Source organism: Papilio polytes, unplaced genomic scaffold, assembly GCF_000836215.1.
Source record: "Papilio polytes unplaced genomic scaffold, Ppol_1.0 DF823700.1, whole genome shotgun sequence".
Taxonomy (NCBI): Eukaryota; Metazoa; Arthropoda; class Insecta; order Lepidoptera; family Papilionidae; genus Papilio; species Papilio polytes.
In genome coordinates this window covers 105,894-131,786 of record NW_013525504.1, presented here as the reverse complement: position 1 = coordinate 131,786, position 25,893 = coordinate 105,894, and the positions used below count along the sequence as shown (strand labels likewise).

Sequence of the window (25,893 nt, the reverse complement as noted above, 5' to 3'; positions counted from 1 at the left end):
TTCAGTGTCTTTTAAAAAAATATAGATGGTGCTAGATTGACTGAATCGCTGAACGGTTTTAAACAAGAAAAAAATTCTGCTATTCTGAAAGATAACAAACTAATAAAAGTATTGACATTGTAGTTATACAGGTTTAATACCAACTATCATAAAAATACCATACTTGTTAGGTTGTTGTTAACTTGTTAGGTTACATTACAACTTGAAAGTCTTATAATAGTATTGCCAGTACTCGTTTTTATTTTGCCACAACTACTTTTAGAACAATGTACCGTAATGTATAATCCAGTTTTATAGGTTTTAATGTATGAGTTTTTGTTTTTGAATTACCGAACTCTTTATTGTAACTCTATTATATGTATCTCTTATAACTTTGTCGAAGATATGTTTTGTCATTAAAATGGAACACTTTGACATACCATCATAATTTTGACTACGGCTTAGTTTAAGACCAACGCTTTAGCTTTGCGAGCTTAGTTTATTTTTTAAATTTTGTAGTCTTTTAGAAAATTAATAATTCATAGCATATTATTGTTTACAAAACACAAGGTATTTTTTGACAGTTTATTTTGAAACACATATATGGCAATACCTATAAGTTAATCCGTCTACCAACCCGAGCAAACCCGAGCCTGAGTTTCTACCAAATACCACTGTGCAAGTTCACGACAACAAAGTGTATTTTGTTTGTGTAGTGCATTATAAAATGACCTAAATTGTGATCAGTGAAACTATTTTGTGAACATTTCATAAACAAATCAAAATAATAAGATCGTGAATAGCGATATGATACTCTCCTTGGCAGTGTTCTAAGATTGTGCTCATATCGCGAAGTTTCATAATAGTGACATTATGATAAAATCGGAGATGTCTCCTAAACTACCGACCCAGAAAAAGAGGTAACTTTATCTTTGGAACAGCATTTAACAGTTAATTCATAATCTATCCATGACTTTTATGTCTAAACTAATTTTATGTATGTTTTTCCTTGTGTGTCAAAACTCCACTGTAACTTTCTCTTTGACTTTGTCTCCACATGTTTTAATATAAACAACTAATTTTCATATGAAATTGTAATGTTATCATTTCATATAGTGCTATATTTACCTATAATTAAGATAATTTATGTAATCCTTATTACCTTCTTAAATTTAAGAACATAATTATTTCTTTCAGCTTTCTATTTAAACAGTACAATATTTTCAAAATCAAATTTTATTGATATTGTTATGATTTACGCCACGTGGAATATCAATCGTTTTAACTGAAATCTTAATTAACTTTGAACTTAACAAAGATAATAGTTTTCATCAAGTTAATTAAAAAAACTTGGAAAATGAGCAATAAAGTGAAAAACTATTTGCAATAATTTATTTTTATTACTGGCTATAGCAACCAAAATTTAAATATAGAAAATGAGGTAACACACTGATGCAAAACTGAATGATATTACACTGAATGTTTTTAAGTGCAACTGATCAGAGATAAAAGTTTGGTGACTCTCTACTATGGTAGACAACTTAAAAATTTGATATTTAACAATTTATTTTTATGACTTATGGATTTTATTATATATCTAAACTCTATGTTTTTATTCATTCAGGATGTATTTAACCTTAAAAGTAAAACATACTAACAATATATCCATTAATGCTTGATGTGAATTCATTTGTCTTAGCTGTAAGTTTACATTAAAAGTTGGTATAAAATAAATAAAAAAAGAATTATATGTTGACCGACTTCCCAAAAGAATGAGGTACTCAATTCATCTGTAATTGAGTACCTTGTTCTTTTAAGAATTCTGTCAACAAATAATCACTAACTTTGCTGTTGTTTCTTCACGAATGGATTTTGGTAAAACTAATTTTTGCAATTCAGACTATCTGAGGGTTAGGCTAATCAATATGAAAAATAACAAGAATCATTGTTACTAATGAAACAAAATTTGTCTTGTATATTATTAGTTGGTTGGACTTTATTGTAGTTAGCAAATGTTCCAAAGTCCAACATGAGTTTGTTACTGATTTTGATGAGGATTGATGTTGGACTTTGTAATGTAAATTATGTTTTATTTTAATATGAAAAAGGAAAACATACTAACTTAAAATATGTTATTGCAGTGTAAACTGCTGTCTTTTATCTCTTCGGGTAATTATTTCTGTATAAAATACCAGAATGGAACTATTTACTACTACTACTTACCATTAACTATCTTTCCAAATCTTTTACCGCTTATCATATTAATGTTTAAGCTACCCAAATATTTAATTTTATAGTGTTGTATTATAGATTTAAGATCTCATTTTCCTCATAACTTAGGCTATACACACTATCAATCATTATTCCGAGAAGTATGTTCTCTGTAATTTTTTTACAAGCCTACTCTTATCACGTAAGCAATTTTTATTATCAATAGGTGTGTCATAAATATGCGCCTTTTATACATACTGAGCAAAGATTTTTGTTGCTTGCGAGTGTTTATCTTTCTTGATTGAGTTCTTAAAATATTTTTTTTTTTATGTAGACAATTTATATAAATCGTATAATTTTGATATATAATTATATCTTATCCAATGTAAAACGCATTGTATTTCTTTATAAATATCGTAAAGAAACATATTTTTCACCCATAATCCCGAAAGCCAAGTAGAAACAAAGAATTTTGGTGGAACTATTTATTCGGTATTAACATGGTGCATAATGGTACATCTATTGTGGAAATAGTGTGGATTACGATTATGGATTTATATATGTATTGCCTCTCTTACTTCCTTCTAATAATTAAAATGTGAAAGTTTAGATGGATGGATGTTTGTTAGAGTTTGCTATTGATTGTGGATTTTTATATGTATTGCCTCTCTTACTTCCTACTAATTATTAAAATGTAAAGGTTTAGATGGATGGATGTTTGTTAGAGTTTGCTGTCTAAACGGCTGAAATGATCTTGTTGAAAATTGTCATATATGTAGAGCATAGTCTGTAAGAACACTTAGGCTACTCGCTTTTGTTTTTTTTTTAATTCCTCGAGAGGGAGTAGTGAGCAAAACCTTGTCTTGCTAATCAAAGTATAATGTAAAAATGTATGCATTCAAATTTGTTTTAATATTGTGTAGTTATTTGTTATAGCGGTTTAATGGTTGTTTGTTATATGGTGTATAGTTTAGTAGATATAAAATTTCACGTGGCTAATGAGATCACAGACTAAATTTACAATCTTCTAATAATTTTAGTGACACATTGAGAAGCGATTGCTAGTTGGAATTGTCTGTCCCGTGACTTTAACGCATCGCTGAGCGACGGACGGCACATATTTTGTTGAATTGCGGAATTTTTACGTGACCAACTTTTGATTGATTTCTGTGACTACGACTAGGCAATATTAATTTTTTTTAAAATCTAAAAATGCTAAATAGTATGTTTCACAACAATTGGATTTATCTAATCTCAGCTTACTAATATTATATAACAAAGTTTAGATGGACGAATATTTGGAAGGTGTTTCAGAACGATTCAACGGATATCGCAAATTGGAACAGATGTAAATAATATAAGGCTAAGACACAAAATCTCCTATGTAACTAGCAAATGAGCTTCAGAGCTAGTAACAATGATAAAATAATTAAATTTTAATACAGATTGTGTAGACAATGCGTCATCAGTAACGCACTCGATGATATCGTGATCTAGTTAGTGCTAGAAGTGAAAAAGTGATCTATTACGGATCTCCTTGACCGCGAAGCTTGTCTTGATAGTCATTTAAAATTGATTCAACCCGAGTTAAAATCACTCCATCATAGTCAATGTTAACATAGATCGTTTGAGATAAAACCATAGACATTACAATAATAGTTATTTATTTCCTTTGTTAATATCCCTTTAAATTTATGTACCAATAAGAAATAGGGGACTTTGCACGACTTTTGACTAAGCGAAAATTCTTTTAACTCAACTTACGTGTGTTTAGCCGTATTTAATTTTCGTTTATGATAATGCCTCACAATAGTTTTAATAATTAAATTGACTTGACTATATACGTTTTTTTCGGCTTTCAACATTATTCAGACATAAAATTCTCATATTTATGTAAAATAATTTTTTTATCGTATTTGTTTTGTTAAAAAAGATATTTATTGTACATTAAACTTATATACACGAATACCTAGTTTTATCGGTATCGTTAAAATGATATTTTAATACATGTATCAATTTCCTTATTTTCATACTCACTGGGTTCGGAATGGTAATAAATATTGATGTTTAATTCTTGTTATTACGTAACGAAATGTTTCCCAGCCGAACTACTTCGTGAAATGGGTCAATGGAAATAGCTTTACTCTAATAGCTGGCTAATTTAGATGGATCGTAATTTTCCTTAACCCTACGTTTGTTCCTATAGTGCTAGGAACCGTGAAATTAACGTAGTTTTTGTATTTTAAATGTAGTTAATATGTAAGGAAAATATCAATATATGAATGTATAGATATCATACTTTATAGTAATATTGTAAGTGTTAAGATTGAATGTGGATGGCTACAAAGGAAGACGAAGACCGAAGAAAGTATGGATGGATTGTGTAACTCTTTCACATAATGCTTAAGAAAGGAGTGGATTCAGATATGACGGCTGATAGAGATGTATGGAAGAGCAGCACATACTGTGCCGACCCTCTATAAGGGATAAGGGCAAGTGGATGATGATGACACTTCATACTAAAATTATAAATGCGAAAGTTTGGATGGATGGATGTTTGTTAGAGTTTGTAGCCTAAGCGGCTGAAAAGATTTTGATTAAATTTGGTATAGATGTAGAGGATAGTCTGGAAGAACACTTAGGCTTTTGATTCTTTTAATTCCATGCGGACGGAGACGCGGGCGAAAGCTACTATTTACATAAAATGTGAGAATAGTGCAGTATCACTATGTATAGATTTAATCCAGTTTTGCAAATTCATTTAAATATAGTATTGAGAAATCATGCTGAATTATCTTTTTTTTCTTCAAATGACAAAATATCGACTGTTTCAGGTCCAGTAATCGGTTTAAAAATCAATAACAGATTTAAAATAAATTTATTCAAAAACATTTCGAAGGGCTTTTAAGTACCACCATTAGGAAACTAAAAAGCAAGTTCTTGTCGACTTGCCGAATAACAACAATCCACTTTAAAAAGACGAATACAGTTTTTGTTGATACACCAGGTAGAAGATTTTATGGACAGTTTTGTTATGGGGTCATTATGTGGGATGCGGTCGCTCAACATATCTATTATTAAGATGTTTTAGTTCGTTTATAATTTAATTTTGAAAACCTTGAACTTTTTGTTCGACAAAGTATGTATCGGCGCAGGTTTCTCTTCCAAACTCTGGAATTCCTAATCATTTTACTTTTTACTAATAAATGCAAAAGTTTAGATGGATGGATGTTTGTTAAAGTTTGAAGTCTAAACAGCTTAACGGATCTCGTTGAAATTTGGCATAGATGTAGAGGATAGTCTGGAAGAAAATCTAGGCTACTCACTTTTGTTTTTTTTTAATTCCACGCGGACGTGGTTGCGGGCGAAAGGTATAAAGTTACGATTCATTCAGTCTTTTAGTGATAATAATATATGTGGGATCGTCGCAAATAAGTGGAATCAGTGGATTTTCTGTACAATCTTTACTATTAATTAACAATCATTGACGTCGACATCTTTTCTTTATCTCTCTTCTTTTTGAATTGACATCTGAAATGTTGACAGTAATCAAACAGTAAAATGTAAAACACAAAAACAACTAAAACCTCCCACATGTATTAAATTAAACCCATTTCAGGTTTAAATTAAACTACTTTATACCGTTACATTCAATAGTTAGCTACTTCACTTGTCTGTACTTATAGATAAACGATCAAACTATACCGACTATGAGTGCCTTATTAAAATGTGAAACCGGCTTCCAGCTGCCGTATCGGACTTTGACCCAGAATAAAAACTAGTACTGATGATTGTATTTACTACTTTATAAAACACTAGCTGTTGCTCGCGACTTCGTCCGCTTCAACCGAAATCATCACTGATAACGTAGCTTTTTAATGGTGAAAGATTTTTTTAAATCGGCCAAGTAGTATTTGAGTTATTTCAATATGTACAAAAAGGAAGTTATAGATTATTTAATGTTTTTTAGCTAGATAGTTAACCAGATAGCCAGATAGGCAATAACGCACATTTATTCACTATCGTCCACTTAGTAGTCGAAAGACAAGAGAATAGTTTACTAGGAGAAATAATTTAGAAGATACTAGCTTTTGTCCGCGACTCTGTACGCGTGAAATTTAAAAATAATAAAGAATTGAAAAATTATAGCCTATGTTACTCACTGATAATTAACCTTTCTAACGGTGAAAGAATTTTTAAAATAAATTTCTGAACCTATTCATTACAATCAAACAAACAAGGTTTTCCTCTTTGTAATATTAGTACTCGTATAGATAACAAAACAATAGCGTTCCATTTTCAAACGGATACAATATTTTCATTTGTTATCTTGGTTGCTTAAAAATTAATGGGTAGTATTGTTGCAGTTTTTGTTTAAAAGGGTAAAGTACTTAATTGTTCCATTTTAAACAAATGATACCTAATTGTAAATTATCAAAATATGTGATAACACTTCTGCGACAATAACTTAAGACCCGTTTTGTCAATACAAACGACGGCCTCCTAAATTCCAATAACCTCATCATCTATATTTTAACGTAGAAATAGTAATATGATTTTCAAAAATTGTCTCCATAAAAATATGCTCTCGACGTTTTTTATTGGATTTTTTACATTTTTGACATTCATTCGTATTTCTACATTAATGGACTTAACTATTTAAATACTTCATCCAAAATAAAACTAAATTAGCAATCAGGCAATGCTTAATATTAATCGGTTTATCTGTCAGTCTGTCTTTCAAAAAGAAAGACGATCCACAATAGAATGCTACCGATTAGCTATTCCGATTCATTTGAAAAGAATGTTGACCCGTAAGTCGATTTGGTAATAAGTACAATCGGGGAAACTGGCGGTGTTCCATCTCAAAAACAATCGATTGAATATTTTTAATCAAGACGCGGAAGAAAAAAGAATACAATGCAGCTTATAAATGTGTGTACGAAAAGAAGTCGGTTATTGATACAAGGCTAGTTTATTTTTATTATCCCTTCATTTGAACCACTCAGTCTAGTTATTTGTAAGAGTAGCGTTTGTCTTGTTGCAATGAACAAAGCAATTTTTCCTGAAGTGGAATATCCGATTGCCGCGACTGTACATAGTAAACCGTAAAATACTAATTAAATTGCATCGTCATTTCCTTTTTATTGTGCACGGGTAACCTATATTTCGGTCAATACTTTTTCATACTTTGACTACTATAATGTAATTGTACACCAAATATGGCATGTCTGTTTACATCATATACTAAGTTAGTCATAAATCAAATAATTCAACAAACATTTTGATAACGTGTTCCAAATATTTGTGATATAATGTAATATGGCATTACCCATTAATAGATGGTTTTATTTAAACAGTAATAATTATCACATTACTAGATTTCGTACGCGTGGAATTAAAAAAAAAAAACAGAAGTAGCATATGTGTCTTTCCAGAATATTCTCTACATCTATGCCCAATTACATAGAGATCCATTCAGCAGTCAGGCTTCAAACTCTAACATACATCTATCCATCTAAACTATAGCATTTATATGATTAGTAAGATTTTAAATACAGTCTAGTCACTTTAATTTGTTTATCTCGTTGATTATACCTACCTTTTTTTTGGTATCGGCAAGGGGGTCTTCAAAAAGACTTATATAGAATCTATTTATGTGAAAAATCCTTATTCAGTAATATTTCGTTCAACAATGACTTGTATTTGCTCATTTTATTACAAACTAGCTGTTGCCCACGACTTCGTCCGCGTGGTATTAGAAAACAGACGAACTATGTAAATAATGTGTCCCTTGGGAACCAGACATTTTTCGGGGATGAACCTTATCCCATGTGTACTCCAGACTTTGTTTTATATCTGTACCAAACTTCAATAACATATTTTGAACCGTTGCAGAATTATCGAGTGAACATCAAAATACGAAATTAATGCATCCCACGGGAACCGTAACTATTTCCGGGATAAAAATTAGCCTATGTGTTCTTCCAGACTATTCTCTACATCTGTACCAAATTCCATCAAAATATGTTCAGCCGTTTAGGCTACAAACTCTAACAAACATCCATCCATCCATCTAAACTTTTGCATTTATAATATTAGTATGATGAACATTGAAAACCTTATGCCCTTTGTTTTAAAGGAAATAAGAAAAGAAGTTACGCAAAACAAACTGGCTATTTTAATATATACGGTCACCGTCGGGGTACCGTTATCTATGTAGTTTGAAACCAGGTACAAATTTTTATCATCGAAGTAGATAACTCGTTTATAACTACCAGAATATTTCCTTTGATTGTGTAATACGTATGGTGTATTCGAATTTTAAATGCTACCAGTTCCTATGCTTCAAAATATGTTTGTTTTGATTAATTAGTATACATATGTGTGGTATTAAGAACCTTGACTACGTTTATCAATTTAAACTCTGTGTTGCCATTATAAAATAAACCACCAACGCATTGTTAATTGATAACGTAATAGATAAAAAATAAAGTGTCATTTATTTTCCACCAAAAATACAATTATCTCGTTCATATCCGGCATTCGAATTGTTTACGTATTTTAAAGTAGACAACATACATACACATTGGTGTAATAAAATTATCACAAGCTGAAACTCTAAACGTGAGTTACCACAGCCCCAACATACTTATAAAGTATATCGTTGTCTCATGATTTTTTAGAATAACGAAGGAGTCGACGATATGTATTTAAACGAGTGGTTAGGCCGTGCAAATCCACGATAAAGAGATGCACTTCGTATGACGTGTTTACAATACCGTTATCAACGATGTATTCGCTCTACTATGTTGATAAATCGTCACTTTTGCGTTGAATATTTAATGCCAATATTATTTATTATTAATAATAATGGCATGGGACGATTAGGAAGAGAAAATATCCACTTTCTGTTCATTCCTTCCCTTGTGGATTAAAAAAAGGCAACGTACCTGCTAATGCAAATGTACTTGAGCAACACATCGATCACTTATTTGCTATTAAAAAACTATTTTAATGTATAAACATGATCTCGAAGCGATTTAGCGGAATTTAATGTGTTATATTGTTGATGCTTGATTCAAAAGACGGTTTAATATTTTTGTTTCATAAATAAGTACTCGTACCGTTATCTGAGTGGTCTAGACATTGGTAACAAATTTTATATTGGCTCGGTTTAACCGCTGACGGTTTTAATCCTGATATGCTTATGAGATTTTTTTCTATATTAATAGATCTGTGCATGTATACGACCTACTAATTTATGTTGTGTTTATTGCTTTTTAAGGGCATTTGAAATCAGATTACGTTAAAAAATACATTATTTTGGTCTTTAAATGTCGCCTTAAATTAATATGCCTGTTTTCCTTGGACTGCTCGTTACTTTGTTTTTAAGTATTTTAAATATCTTTTTAATGGGTTTATGTAAACATATCTATACTATTATAATAAAGTGTAAACACACACTTTTTGTTGCCTACGATGTCAGCAATTATAGCATATTTTTGAATAATTGTTTTTTTAATAAAAAGCTCTACACTTACGTCATACTTTAGGCTATAACACATGTAAACAACGACATAAAATTCATCATTTTATACGAATGAAGTCGCACGGGATCAGCTATTTCCTTATAATTATTCTTCTCATTCTTATGGCTAAGAAAGTCAATTCAAGGCAATGTAAATAGTCGGTTATTGCCTTGCATGACATTTAAAGATATTATTAATACTTAAGTTAATCACCTCTTGGTATCGGAATGCTCTTGTCAGATATTTATTGTGATTAATATTAAACCGGTTTTATTAATTTAGGTACATCATCCAAGAAACCAACGAAACAGCATTTTTAGAAAGTTTTATAAATTGCCTATATTTTATCGTATGCAGTTTGATGTGCGTGTAAAAATTAATGCCGGTTTTCTTATTAGCTGGATTTCAAGCTGTGATGGATTTTACGATAGAATAGTTGATTTTAAAATATTGTTTAATATGAAGACAGCAGTTCTCTGTCCTTCTCTGTCCCTCCTTTTAAAAAATAATCATACAACTTATTTAAGCCAGTAACAACACAAGTTTTATCCCAGTAAATTAGACTTTATTAAGCAATTTAAGCCATTACGTAACAATAAAGGTTATATAATGGTCACTGTCTCGTATTAATAATTGGACGTAATGTTTTCATTGCTTGGTTCCGCCCAGTCTCTGACTTATCTTTCTAAATGATAATTTCTTATTGTATCTCTCAATAACTTGTACATATAGTAATTATATAGGAAAGATATAGATGGAATGCGTAAAATTGACATGATCAAGGGAGTGATGAGTGAGATGACGGATGATAAGTTATTTGGAGGACAAAAACGCGGTGCGTCGACCCTACGGTTGTAGCTATTTATTGGTAAAAAAAAATTGAAATCGGCCCAGTAGTTTTTGAGTTATTTCAATATAAATACAAATCTTTCCTCTTTATACTATTAGTATAGATTGTCTGGCTGCAATTATTATAGACATGCACCTGTAATATTTAGTTTAGATTACCTTATTTCCTTATTGACTGGTTTTGTCTGGCATTATTGAAATTTGTGTCTAAAAGTCCCTGAAACCTCAAAACGAATATTACGTATAAACAATTATTTTCCTCCTTTATTTCGCAGTATTAAACCGCGTGATTTGTATATTCGAAACGATCGACGTCATGGCGCCGAGTTCAGTAGCCCCTTTAATTAATATGGAAGGTCTCGTCAGTCCGGTTGTTTTTGTGCTGCCAACACTGTCCTATACGATGGCAAAATAAGAAATGATGTAATTGAACTAAGTACTTGTATTACATGAGAATTTTTATTTTATTTTTAAAGGCTAACGAACAAGTTATCCGTTTCACCAAAATTGGTGAAGTGATAATTCCCAATATATTCAACAAGTTAAAAGGCAGCAGATGCGTTCCTACCTTTGAAGTGGGCGTAGAGAAAGAATTGGCATGTACATGTAAACTTTGCCAAAATCTTGTGATTGAAAGTGACTCTACGTATAGTCTCCCAAGTTATTGTTACGTCATATTGATATTAAGATTTATTATCCGATGTATAATCACTTTATCTGACCTCTAGGTCTCAACATGAGATTGAACGGAAACGTACTATCGGGGAATCTGACTGTGTTCAACCATAAAAGCTACAGTCGTTTGAACGTACGACGATTCTACGACTTGAGGCAACGCGAAACAATAACCAATAGGCAAACCCTTTTAATGTGTTTGTACGAAAAAAATCGATAACGTACAGGGCTAACTGCTTTATTATTCCATTCCGTTGTTTGAGCTTCTACCTAATTGGTTGGTTATAAGCCGAGACGGAATATGAAAGCAATCCATCGAGAAGTTGCCTGATTGTACAAAGCACGACGTATATCTAATGACGTATTTCACCTTTGATGAACTAATCTCACGTCGTAAAACAAATACTATAGAATTAACTGGCAGAATAACACTCGAGTTAATGAATATTAGTAAGATACAAAAATGTATGTCAAATTCAGATTATTTTTATCTATATAAGTTTCAAAGTTCAAGTGTCATTGCTGAACTGATTTATTACTAAAATTAATTACTGTATAATGATTGCAAACAAGTACAATATTAACATTTCTAGGTATTTATTGTCTTAATTGTACAATCTAGTCAATCAGAACTCAATATAGGACCAGCTGTTATTCTAGATATTTGTTCAGATATTTATAAAGAACATATGTACATAATTTCTAACATGGCGATACATCTATCTACTGTTTATTCTAAAGCCTTTCATTTTTTATTTATCAGCGCCACCTGGTGTCATGAACAGAATATCGTAACAATGAACTGTGTTATCATCAAAAATATAATCAACCTTTTTCGCAACACGCGTGGTATTGCTGTTTGAGATAAGAGCATCTGGTATCAGTCGGCCGTGGATAATGTAGTCAGATGGTCTATTTTATAGTTGTGTAAGTTAACTATCGAATATGTTGGTGAACGGCGACCGTATATCTTACCAGTGCCCTGTAGTCGGTAACTACGAGGATATGCAATGGATGGGACAATGCCCGATGGCAAGTCAGTGGTCGAAACCGGAGACCATGTGTAGTTACGTGTACGGCTATAACGAACCTTACTTTAAGTTACCTAACCAGCGTATTAATGATTATGCGTGTGATTATGTATATTATGGTGGTCAAGTGCAAGCAGTGTACCCACCACAGACATTGAATTTACCCTGTCAGGGGCAGCAATGGGACTACAGTACGATGTGTTATGACGTGGATGGACAACCCTGTCAGTATACAAATGTTGTTGATCTGGAGGATTTTATGTAAGTGTACGCATTGATTTTATGACCGATAGAAATCTCACACATTCTCTTAGAAAACAGACCGATACATGTCAATTTAATTTTCACTGCAGCAAAGCCCACAGTTTCTAACTTCACTGAACTTTGATCAGGTGTAGAATATAATCTAAAATAACTGAAAATTGAACTAAACTTTACCCGGACAAGCCGTTTTAGTGTAATGTTAAGGTTCTGAAACACGTTGTGATAACATAATTGAAACAAAATCGATAAGACAAACGACCTCAGATGCCCTTAAAATACTCTGTAGCATCTGTCAAAATTAGGAAGTTTAATCATAATGGTTCTAAATTGCATCAAGGACCCAATTTCAAAATATGCAGTAAAAGATGGCAATCGAGCAAGCGCCCATTTGGATTCGTTAAAAAAGCGAAGGACCTTTGCCATACACATCTGAGTTTGCAGATCTTTTGTTTATTTTGTCCGGCAAGCGAGTCGATGTACAATAATATTTCTTCTTCCTATGCGTGTTTTTAAGCCAAAATTCACACCTCTTTCCTATCCCTTATCAAAAAAGTGGGATACAAATTAAGCCTCCAAGAAACACAATCACACGAAATATGGGATTTCTTCCACTTTAAGCCTATCTTTTGTGGTATACCAAATTTTGTATATCGCTTGTCGTTTCTTTAATTATTTGACAAACGATTTTAATGATAAACTATGTATCATAAGTAGGTGATTCAGTTACAGTTCACCGTAGCGAGTAAAATCGCGAGATCCAGCTAGTTAAATTCTTAGAAAAAGTCGTTAATAATAAGATGTTTGTTAAATACACTCATATTTTTAAAACGTTGTTAAGTTAAAGTAGCTATATTTGATTACATTAGTATTAAATTTAACGCTTCGCTGACGCAAAACAATGTTGCTCGCGTAAAATATACGAAAACTTTATTTATAAAGACTTTATTCTTGAACCCATTTTATAACTTGCATATTTATCATTCATTCAATTATTTTCAAAGATTTAAAAAAATTATGATAGCGAAAAAAAAATTGTGTACCGTCTTTTTTATTGGATTAATTAAGATAAGGTCATTAATTTTTATCTTTACTTGTTTGTCTGACTGTACTTGTATGCTTTGATGAGACATCCGCGGTTACACAACTTGTATAACTTGTAGTAGGCAAAAGCGTTTCTACTCGTAATAACCAACTCTACCTGCAAGGATATTTTACAGATGAATTGTATTCTTTTATGGAAAAACGGAAAGGGATGGGAACTTTTTAATGCATGTAATGTTGTAGAAATTATACTTCATACTTATATTATAAATGCGAAAGTTTAGATGGATCGATGGATATTTATTCCATTTCAATATGATACCCATACATGACGACATTGATAACGACGACATATTCAGAGGTGGAGGATTAGACCGGCCCTCACACCAGTACCGGTTTACCGTGTAGCCTAGGACTCCCCCAATATTTGATAGAGTTTGTACCCTAAACGGTTTTGATGATTGGTTCAGATGTAGAGGATAGTCTGGAAGAACACATAGGATACTCACTTTTGTTTTATTTTTAATAAACGCGGACGGAGTCGCGGGCAAATGCTAGTAGTATACTGAAGGGTTAATAAATTGACTTGGCCCCGGTCGGTTTTATCTGAACGTGACTATATTATCAGACGTACTGTTATGAAAATATTATTTTATCAATAATCTTTGCACGGTAGCTATATGTATGAGATAAATTTAAAAGACATGATATATGTAGACGCATCTAAATACGGACAGATAAAATTGGCTTTTATGTTAAGCTAAGCTCTTTACATATCTACTTGTCTTGATACACCGTGTACGAGTAAATATAGATAATACTAGCGAACCGCCCCAGCTTCGCTTGGCAATGTATATATGTAAATATTTTCTGTCATATCCCTACCCTAACCGTTGATATTAAATGTAGATAACCAGTTTTCGCTTGCGACTCCGTCCGCATGAAATTAAAAAAAAAACAAATGTGTCCTTCCAGACAATCCTCTAACATCTATGACAAAATTTGTCCAGAACCATTTAGCCGTTTAGGGTACAAATTATAACAAACATCCATCTCAACGTTCACATTTATAATATTAATAAGATTTTTTTTTTGCTTTGCTTTATTAAAACAATAAGTCCGCCCTTGCGCAATTCTTGTCTTAGCTTAGTTTAAATAATATATTGTAATTATTGTGCAAAAGAATTAAATGAGAAAAAAAATAGAAAAATGTTAATCAGATCTTTTTAGCCTATCTGCGGTTTACCATCTCTGTTAACTCTGTATACTCGTATGTTTCCATGTTTATCCCGCAAAAAGAGATATATTTTAATCACAATTGTCGCAATGTGTGATGAGAATTGTGTATTCTTTTTGTGACAATTTTTGTCTATTCATCAATACGATGTAATTTTATTTGTCTCTTTTTGTGACCTCGAGTGTAGTACGCATTATGTGTATGTATGACATCTTCATTTTTAATAGTAATTGATGCCAGTTATTTTTATTATTAATTTGCAAATTGATATATATGCTGCGATTGCTAACATCCTACGCCACAAAGTAGTGTGTTTATAAGCTTTATTTGATTTTGAGATTTGATATTAAAATTTCAAGTTGTGGTGCAAAAATTGTATGTAATAGTTGTGATGTTTCCATGAGTATTTTATCTTAAGACTATTATCCTTGACTTCCCTTAGACTTGAACTGACAAAAGCAATGAAGATAAATTTGTTTCTAACTCGCGAATGATTACAATCTCTTGTCACTATGTGATTTATCTTTGATCATGTTACAACAATGTTGTTATTACGAAATGAAGATTATAAAGCATCCGATAGCACTTTGACTAAGCGTCTACCATGTTACAGTTGAAAACACGATAATTTTTTGATGGTTCTATATCTTAATTACTTGATTGGAATTTTGCCTAATGTGTGCAAAACAATTCTGGCACAATCTATTGACTTATTTGTTTAGTTTGTTTAGCTATAGACTAAAAGCGTGTGTCAGAAACTAAAAACCTATTCTTTGCGGGCTATATTAAAAATCCATAATCCATAATCCAAATTCATCAATATTAAACTTATCACATACTTTGTTATATGACAGTAAATTAACGGATGGCTCTTGTCTCATGAATGTACATTCTATAGCAGAAAGGCTCACATCGTTTTGTAAAATGTTCCACATTCTCTTAATTGTTTTATGCATCTTTACATTAATTATTTGGACCTTTGCCAGCCCCATTTATCAGCTGATCGGGACCACGTGAGGTTTCCAGTAACCTTGTGTTTAACAGCACTTGACTGTTTTATTTCTGTAGTCTGGGAAGTGATTCTATTCACAGTTGAGTGAGTCATACCAAATACAAAGTAATGTGGGAATACCATCCTCAACCACTTCCTTAAATGTCTCTTTTAGATGGCATTAAAATTGTTATTATTTAGTAATGCACACAAGTTTGATAACTTCGTACCGTTTCTACAGTATGAATAAATCTTAAATTCTTACGTGTTATATCAATTATACACATTACTCTCTTTCCTTTTACTTAGAAGTGTTCGATCTTCTCGTTCGAGATTTTCAATCCACCGTCTCTTGTACCATCCTCGTTACCTCCTGATACTACACGACCACCATCTTTTTATCAGTTTGTACATATTAGTTGTGACGTATCATATATCTCTGTTCTATCTTTAATATTGATCATTTATTTTAGCACTTTCTGACTTGTAACCTTTTCTACTCAACTGACATTCCCAGCATTTGTCAACATATCTCAATCCTTTCTCTGCCGTTTTCTGTGCGAGACTTTTATTACTAATGAAGAAAAAATCACTTAATTAGACTTAATGTTTTAATAATGATAATCGTTTATTTACTAAGAATAAGAAATGTATGCAAGTGCATACAATAATACTGATAACCTCGCTTCGGCGCGACTTAATGATAACTTAAGTATTACGTTATCGTCTCCAGTTAATTGGTATGTATATGATTGCTATAATTATTGAATATGTTTGTAACTCGTATGTTATATAATCATGCTCTTGTAATGTAGAATTTTAGAAAATGATTAATCACTACCGCTTACTGTAAATAGTATGAGGTGCAGGATAGATTTAGCGGAGGAGGGGACACAGGAAGGGAAGATATCCTCATTCTGTTCGTCCCCTCCATCAATTAAAGCTACCGACAAGCTGTGTCATATTTCTAGCAAAATTAATATCCCTGTTTTAATTATAAAGAAGTTGGATTTCTATTACAAAGGCAAAATTTATTTGACAAAATAAATTCATCTGAAATTGTTTCTCTTTGCGACTTTATGCTGACAGTTTTGAAAAATTTAGACCGTCGAGGACGTATCTGATATCCTTGTTTGACTATACTTCGTTTATTATTACTTTCCTTATGTTATACTCTATCATCAGGCTATGTATTTTGTTATTGTTCAAATAAATTGTGTGTTTTTAGAACATGTGAAAAATCTATTAATAACTAGCCCGATGCCCGCGACTTAGCCCGCGTGAAATTAAAAGATAATACAAAATATAGCATATGGTTCTTACAGATAAATTAACTTTTTAACGGTGAAATGATTTATAAAATTCGCCCTTATAATATTAGTATAGATAGACATAGAATTTTGGCTAACTACATTCGAGTCTACAGTCGAAATTATATTTTGAACCACTGTCCGAATCGGTCACTATCAATGATAACGTCAAAGATAACTTATCAGCCACAAGTGAAAATGTTATTGGATTGTTGTGATTGGGATTTGGTTTTAGGCTATAAATTCTAGAAGTCATGTTGATATGCAAACTTGCAACTATGAAGTCTGATACCTGAAACGCCTTTATTAAAACATTGATACCACTTATATATCTATCTATACCTATACTTCTATACTAATATAATAAAGCGTAAACACACTTCTTAGTTATGTAAAATGTCAGAAATCACAGTATATTTTTGAATAATTCTTTTTTAATAAAAACCCTACACTAACGATACGCTTTACGCTGTGTATTTTCACGCTATTAAACTTAGGGTGTAAATAATTTGGAAAAATCAAAGAAATAAGGTTGCCATGGTAACCGCTGTTAACCAATGTCAAAGGCCTCCTTGTCATATGAACATTTGCAATAGAAAATATCACAAATGGAAATGATTAAAAAAAAAAAATAGAAAATTTCATGCGGATGAGGCGCTCGGGAACAGCTTGTATTTTATATTAGATCAAGGCAGAATCTTCTAATTGGTCTCAACGTTGGCGACAACGAACCTTTGTCTGATGAATATTCGGCATCTGGTCCTAACTACGCATAAGACCAAGAGGTCACTAATCAAATTATATCTGTGTCAGACGACAAATAGATTAATTAAATGCTAATGGATTTATAATAGTGTTCGTAGCAAAACATAGAACTAACGATTGAGGAAAACAAATGAATCCAGTTTAGTACTTGTATGTAGAGCTGCAAAGATTAAATTAACGTAGACCCGAACACTGGCAGTTGAAAAAACGACGCCCACCCCCTTTTTTACGGCAATTTGACCGAGCCGACTAAAAGAAATGATAAATAGATGTTATAATAGATTTAGCTTTGTTCGTTGGAGACGTTGATTTAGTGACTTCACACCACACACTTTTACCCGGATTATCAATATGCACCATTCAAACTTGAAGAATTCGTATCAGAACCAAAGAGGTGGCAGCCCTAATATTAAGAAGGAAGGAAATGTACTAGACCTTTAGTCATCGATTAAAATGTATTTAAATTAAAACATAAATCCTTGTGTTGTACAGAGTTTAATTTATGTGTGCAATAGTAAATTACATCTATGATTATGTTATAATAGTAGGAACATTTACAATGTCATATAACGGATACGAAATGACCGTAGTTCTTGAGCATGACTATATTTACTGATTTTATACTGAACTTTATAAGGTTTGTAAATCTGAAAATAAAACTAGAGGTCCAATACTCGTATTACCCATATCAGGTTCTTCGTTCTTCATCACATTGATAGAAGTAGGCCTAGAAAGAGATAGATGGTTTGTGTGAAAAATGACATGATCAAGACGCGCCGACCCTAGGAACAGAGAGATGATGTAGAGATGAAAATTAGACTTTTATAACGCATTTTCTTCTTAAAGTTTCTAGAAATTATTTGATAGTAAAAATATAAGTTCGTTGATATTAAACTTGTCCTGCGATCTAAAACCAAGGCTGTCGCAATCGTTAATCAAATATTACACTACCAAAAGTGAAACCATGTCCTTCTACGTAAATTATTGCGTCATCAGTTATACCGAATTGTCGATACAAAATGCTTTCCAAATTTGAATTCAATACGCATTTGTAAACCATCATTTAATCGGGCATTTTTATAACGTTCGTTAAAAATGAGTTTCTAAGTATCTGTGCATACAAAAGCGCTTTTAAAGCACGCTTTTTTATCGAGCCTTGATGCCTTTGAGAGTTTGGCGAACGAAACAAGAGTGATTTTAAAGCGTTCGTCGTTGGAGAGCTGCCAACACTGAATTTAAACGCACCGTTAAAAAAGCGTCCGTACGAATGAGGGCTAAATGTCATTTTTCACTGCATTATCAGTACAAAATAATTTGTTATCTCCCTTATTTTAAAGGGAACGTGAGGGATGACATATGCGTGTTTGTATTTTCTCCCAAAAACATACAGAACCATGACATTGTTCTCATCCTTATTGTCCTCAAGTGTCCATCTCTAAGAATATTGAATTATGAAGTTAAATTATCACAATTACATTAGTTCGATTAAAAACTGCATTTATTTGACAGAAAGACAATGCTGCTAACAATCCGATACATTTAGTATAACAAATTTTGCAGTTAGCAATGTTTTATTAGCAAACGAGGCCAGAATGTGTGCAGAGAGAAGCTGGCGGTAGCTATCAATAACGAACGGACATACAAATTGGCGGGCGCGCGTCACACCTCCTTCAATTGACGGGAACGCGATTACTTTTGCAATCATCGTCAATTGTTGAGCTCGACAGTATACATACGTAGAAACTGCACCATCCTGCACCTGAATATCACCTTTTTAGTATTATTGACACTATACAATGTATCTAATTTATTTTACACAACCTGGTCATAGTCTTCCATCAAACTCTTTATCTCTTAGTATTAATTCCCTTCACTTACAATTTTCTATTCACATAAGACATTTGAGTTTCCTAAGTAACCCTAAACACAAAATTTACTTATACAATTTTCATTAGCAGTTTGAATTTTTTAATTTTTTAAATTTTTCTTTCGTAAATTCCACGAGGAAAAAACGATCAATTGAATTTAATTCGCATCCATTATTGTGTTAAGATTCCTAGAAGCGTTACCGACTCGTAAACTAAGAACTACCCAGAGATTTCTGTAGTATTCCATTATCTTACTTTCTCTAAAATATCTATTAGTATATGTATGCTAATTTTATTGAGCGGCCATTTGTTTTGTTGACTTTGTGTATGCTTTTAGTTTTTATTTGCACCTGCTTTATTTGGTAATACAAGTTTTGTATATTATATTCCCATATTTATCTTAAGGCGGGAAATATTAATAACTAGCCTTTGTCAGCGACTTCCACTGCACAGAATTACAAAATAATTTATAATCAGTTACCTTTTTCTTCTTCTACACTATGTTCTATATGCCTTTCTTCAGATAGATACCTTTTAAGAAACATGCATCCATCCTTTTATATAAACATTCTAATTTATTACATGAATAATATTATGGTATACGTTAAAATATCGGACTTATTAAAAAAACGATATTAACGGAGTTCGTTAAAAATATCGTCATTATTGATTTCATTTTCGGAAACTTTTGAATGCATATTGCATTTAGTTTTAATGAAATATTTGGATAGTAAATGGTAAGTAATATATCAAGCGTATTTTAACATAAAATAGAAGTCTAATTAAATACAGATTTCACGCAAAACAAGTTGATTTACGAGTTTATTAGCAAAGCAGTCCCGAGTGAATGACTGCAAATTATATTGGTTACTCGATCGTAACTAGTTTTTTCTCTCGTTCGGAAAGTAGGATGGATGTTCGATAAATTTTTCCTCAGTGCGTTGCATTCGTTGACTACTGCCGTCCTTATCTACGGCACCGAAATTCATTTTTAACGTTCTAAATAACCGTGGGTGTCTACTGCTAAAACAGCCGTACGAACATATTGACGTCCCTTTATTTTATCTTAAAATAAATGAGAGAATAATATGTTTCAGTATAAACTGAAACGAGTTTTACAGTAATGGAATACGGTGACGGAATTTATGGCATTAGTTTTTTTTTGTACAATCAGTTGCTGCTGTGTTTTATCAATACAAAAATTTTATCTGTCGTTTGCAAATTATTTTTGCGAATTATATAAAAAATACTATTTTTTCCAACTGCAATAGAATTAGTATTCAACCAAGAGACTTTCATTACCGTAGTTAAGCCCGAGGACTTCCGGTATCCTGCAACCTTGACACGTTTTATTTTATTAAGATAACGTTACATTTATTTTACTTTGTTCGACTCTAATGAAATCCTACTAATCATAAGGTAGACGAGATATTTTATTTAAGAAAGTGGAATTTCAAGACATGGTAACACGCAAATCTATGATTTTTTATCAGATCGTACGACAATGATTTGTTTATTTTGTAGTTAGTTTCCGTACCCTAAACACCTACATAAGAATAATACGGTGTAGAAACTCACGCTTAATCGATCTTGTCACAAATTGCATGTCTCAATTATTCTAGAAGATTCTAGTCATCGTTGTGTAACAGGTTTAGAGTACAATCGTGACGTAGGTGTCTAGATTCTTAGTATAATTTTTAATCAGGTCACGTCTATGTTGTGCGTCAATAGTAGTGGAATAGCCCATTCGAAATACAATGCTATAGCACTTTAATCCTAAATGTCGCTTCTATTGTTACATTGTAGCTAATTGAATAATTATTTTAAGTTAAATAAAATAATGGTTTTAGTGTCAACTTCTAAACTATTAGTGATTTTTTTATAACATAAGAAGGCAAACGAGCAAGCGGGCACCTGAAACCGCCAAGATGGCGAGGCGACCGCTGGCCATAGACAATCGCAATAGCGGATAAGTTGCCTACCCTTAATCAACGGAGGAGGAGACGCACATTAGAGGATATTTCCCCTTCCTGTGCGTCTCCTCAACCGTCAAATCCAAATTCCCTTCCCATCCTATTTTTCGGAAAAAGGGTGAGAAGTAAAAGGGACTCAAGTTGGCCCACCGGTACAACACTCATCAGACGAAACGCAGAATTGCTCCCACTTCACGCCTGTCTTCTGTGTGGTCGTGGTATTACACTGGGTGAGCCGACCCATTCGTGCGAAGATGTTAAAGCTGGCTCTACCACTGTTAGAGCACTACTTTAGTGCTCATGGTGGTCGCATTAAAAACATCGATAGATGCCGGCTGCATTTGTATTGATAAAACATGAGCGGTAATTTAAAATCACTTTTGTGACGCACTTGTCAAATACTATTTGGAGCAAGTGATAAAATATGGCGACTGGCTTTAACGACAAATTAATAGCAATTAACATTATGTGAACAGTTTTGTTATGTTTGTGTGGCATTCGGTATAGAACCAGCCCTTGCTGCGATCGTCTATTTTTTATTTAATGATTAGTGTCTGTGTATATGTGCTCTGTGAAGTTGTCTATATTTCATCATAATGTGTGTACTGGGATCACCTGTTATAGAACATTGCAGTTTTAAACTGCATTCTGTGACTAAAAGGTGTGTTATGTGTCAAATATTCCTTTCTAGACCTGAAAACAAGATAATAAATATTCTATTTTTTAAATGTAATACAATGAATTCTTTTATTCTCGTAAAAATAATTGTTCAAGGAGTTTTTACACATTACTAGAGACAAGCCATTAGAAAAGAAGAAGAAATTAAATAATTCAAATTTAGAACATATTGTCGACGACATCACTTTTTTATAGTCTGTTTCTGTACATATTTTGTCATTACATAATGTCTTCGTTAAAATAGTTTTATTTCTAAATCTTTTACGATATACAATAATTATAAAATTAACTCGAATCATGATTATTACACTCAAAATGTAAGGAGATAGGCAGTTTAGTTTATTAGATACTTCAAGGCTATCTGAATTGCTAATGATAATAAGCATATGTTTGTTACTTTTTCGTCAATCGTAAGTTTTATTGATATGGTCAGTACTCGAATTAAGATATTGATGTACACGTCACAAGTATAGATAATATCGAAATAGTGATTTGTAACTTCTTTGTATCGACGAGTTAGACTTTGGTCAGTAAAAATAATTTTGTAATTGATGATATGCGTGTTTCCGACCGTTAATTCGTTCAAAATGTCTATGCAATTAATGTAATAATATAACGAAATATAAAACAAAAGTTTGGTCACAAATCTGTACTTAAAAGAAAATCATGGAAATTATTCGTTACTGTCTTTTAATCCCAGTGAGTAAAATGACATTTCGAGTGTTGCCAGCTTTTTGAACTTAAATAGTTATGTACCCAGATGTCCCGCTACCGGAAAAACATAAAAATTTATGTTGTTTTATTACCTATGCTTAATAAGTTATCGTGCAAAATTTTTAATGTTCTTTAAAACTCAATATTCAAATTAAGCATATACATATAACCAAATTCAAAACACATTTTACTGTGTATAATTAACTACAAAACTAGTCATAGGTTTATTAATAATGTATTCTTTACTAAAATGCTTTAAAAATAAAGTGTTTTGGTCTTTTATTAAATTAATTTAAGCGTCTAATAGAGATGACAAAACCAATATCACAGGTACTGCACAAAAAATACTGACATTATTTTGGAATTTGACATTTGCATGTGTCAATTTTCTAGCTGCGATTTAAAAAAAGGGATTATTACACCTATTCTGAAAACTTACCCTAAACACGCTAGGCTATGTATAATCGAATTTCATTATACACATATCATATATCTACAGTTTTGTCAAACACTCGTTTTGCTTGTAGGTTACCTGATGTGTGTGGCTGTTGTAACACTATCGAAACTTAAGTCTTTTTTCTGTCTACAGGAATAATGAGAAAAGGAAGGAGAAGTCTCGTGTGGCGGCGCGCTGCCGGCGCACCAAGGAGATGCAGATCTTTGCAGAGTTGACTGCCGCGTTGCCTGCAAAGAAGGAGGAGGTGGAACAGCTGGATAAGGCGTCAGTGATGCGCCTTGCCATCTCCTACCTGCGTGTCCGTGATGTTGTGTCTATGTGTAAGTATTAACGTGTTATAAATCGTTAGCATGTTGAAACTGGAGTATTAATAGAGTTTTTGAAAGTAAGTGTAGGAAAGGATTGAACTGATCAGATCAAAGGAGTGATCAGACTTGAAATAGAGTTGTTTTATTTTCGCGGCTTCTGATTTTCCCCAATACATTTGTCAAAGGTCTTGAGTTTTTTTACTATTTCTTTTGTTATTAAAGTAACTGGAATATGTCCTAATTCAATTGAAATTTGAAACGAATTTAAATCACATATAGTGACCATCTGTGAGGCATAGTCTTAGTAATAAAAATCATAAAAGGGTACTGATACAATATTTATTTTCGTTATAAAGCCCAAGTCCAATGAGCCACGTTAATTGGCCTTCGACACAACAAACAAATGACGTAGGCCCAAGCATTACTGAGGCGCCGTCCTTGTCACTATGTTTATCACTTTTTTGTTTACATTTCATTTAGAATTAGGAACCGATATTAAACAAATTAATTAATAACTAACAAATAAATAATCTTTGCTATACTTTATTTAAGCAGTTTATAGACCGCCACAGTTGTCTGGTCCGACAGGCATTAATAAAGCCAAATTTTAATTGCTCACTACAAAACAAAATGTCACAAGATCCTTGTACTGTCATGACATCTTTTTTATCTTTCATGTCATATCCTAAGCTCATGTGCGTTTTACATATTTTATGACGGAACTAATCGCGATAGCAACGCCGATCTTACCGGGCCAGATGTCCTTGGTTGACTATATTTAAGGCTAGATTATTGCATTGTCAGAATGACGATCGTGTTAGCAGTTGAAAATTTAAAGAAACACATATTATCGGCCTCTGAAAAGTGTTTCTGTTAAAATACATATAAGAGCTAAATCGCTGTCAACAATTGATATAATGATAAGAATTTTACAATGTGTTTTTGCATATATATTTAATACGTTTCTGACCAAACCCACGCTTTTCTAGATAAAGGACATTTAAACAATATGTCCACATGTATTTTATCAAAAATGATAAATCATTTTCAACTTTAAAATTCTGTTATCCAAAACGCTAATAACTTTTTTTATCTTATACAAGAACATTTTGTTATATATGTAATTAAGCCATAGTTACTGCAAATTAACGATTTATTACGAATTTCATTAGATAAGATTATCTATAGCAAGTAATATAGCCAGTGGAAAACATTATTCTTGTTTTAGTATTCCATATCAAATCATTTAGAAAAAACATTTTTAGTTTGTTTTACCCGTCTGAGATGTAAGGTTCCGTGCGTATGTGTGCGGGTTTTTATGTATGTAAATTCTATTGTGATGGTCTAGTATTTCCATAGTGATTCCATAAATCCAGTCCCCTTGGGATCCACAAGAGAAAACTTTGGGAACCTTTGGTCTGGTGCCTAAACGAATGAACTGAATTCGACGGATGAATTGTTATTCGATCTATCCTTTTCCCCGGAGGTAATCAAATAAAATATCATGTATATACATTGGTACAAAACCTGCAGGGGACGTGACAGATTTAATTCTGATAAACAAATTACGCAATTGTGGTTTTATACTTGTAAAACTGCAAATCCTTGATCCGACCTTTGTATCGTATTTGAATACCTAATCAGTTAAAGTATCCACAGATGGAATAAAAAAACGTATAATAAATGTGAGATAATCCTCATACAATCCTTTATCTTTGTATTTCACAGCAACATTGTATTTGATGACGCAAGCGGCTTCAAATGATGCCTGTCAGTAGATAAAATGTATAAATATCAGATGTCATTAAGCGAATCATTGAATCCGAATGGTTACTGTAACTTATTTCATTAACAGCGGTAGTGCCCGCTTTAACATCTTAGCACTGCAGAGCCGGCAAGCCCGGTGTAATACCACGACCACACAGAAGACAGGCGTGAAATGGAAGCAATTCCGTGTTTCGTCTGATGAGTGTGGTGCCAGAGGCCTAATTAAAGTCCCTTTCTCTTTAC

At 32.4% G+C, this 25,893-nt stretch overlaps 1 protein-coding gene across 3 annotated transcripts in view; it reads left to right on the top strand.

Moving 5' to 3' along the window:
- The first annotated feature begins 606 nt into the window (after positions 1-606).
- LOC106103842 (hypoxia-inducible factor 1-alpha-like) overlaps positions 607-25,893 on the top strand; it is a 76,551-nt gene continuing 51,264 nt past the window's right edge. The window contains exons 1-2 of one of the 3 annotated variants that reach the window (XM_013283750.1): positions 607-899; positions 23,708-23,895. In XM_013283750.1, the coding sequence (XP_013139204.1) occupies positions 853-899; positions 23,708-23,895 (235 nt within the window). In that variant the 5' untranslated portion in view covers positions 607-852. Of the gene's footprint in view, positions 900-12,162; positions 12,539-23,707; positions 23,896-25,893 lie in introns of those variants that run through there. The other 2 variants (XM_013283748.1, XM_013283749.1) reach the window with 2 other exon arrangements.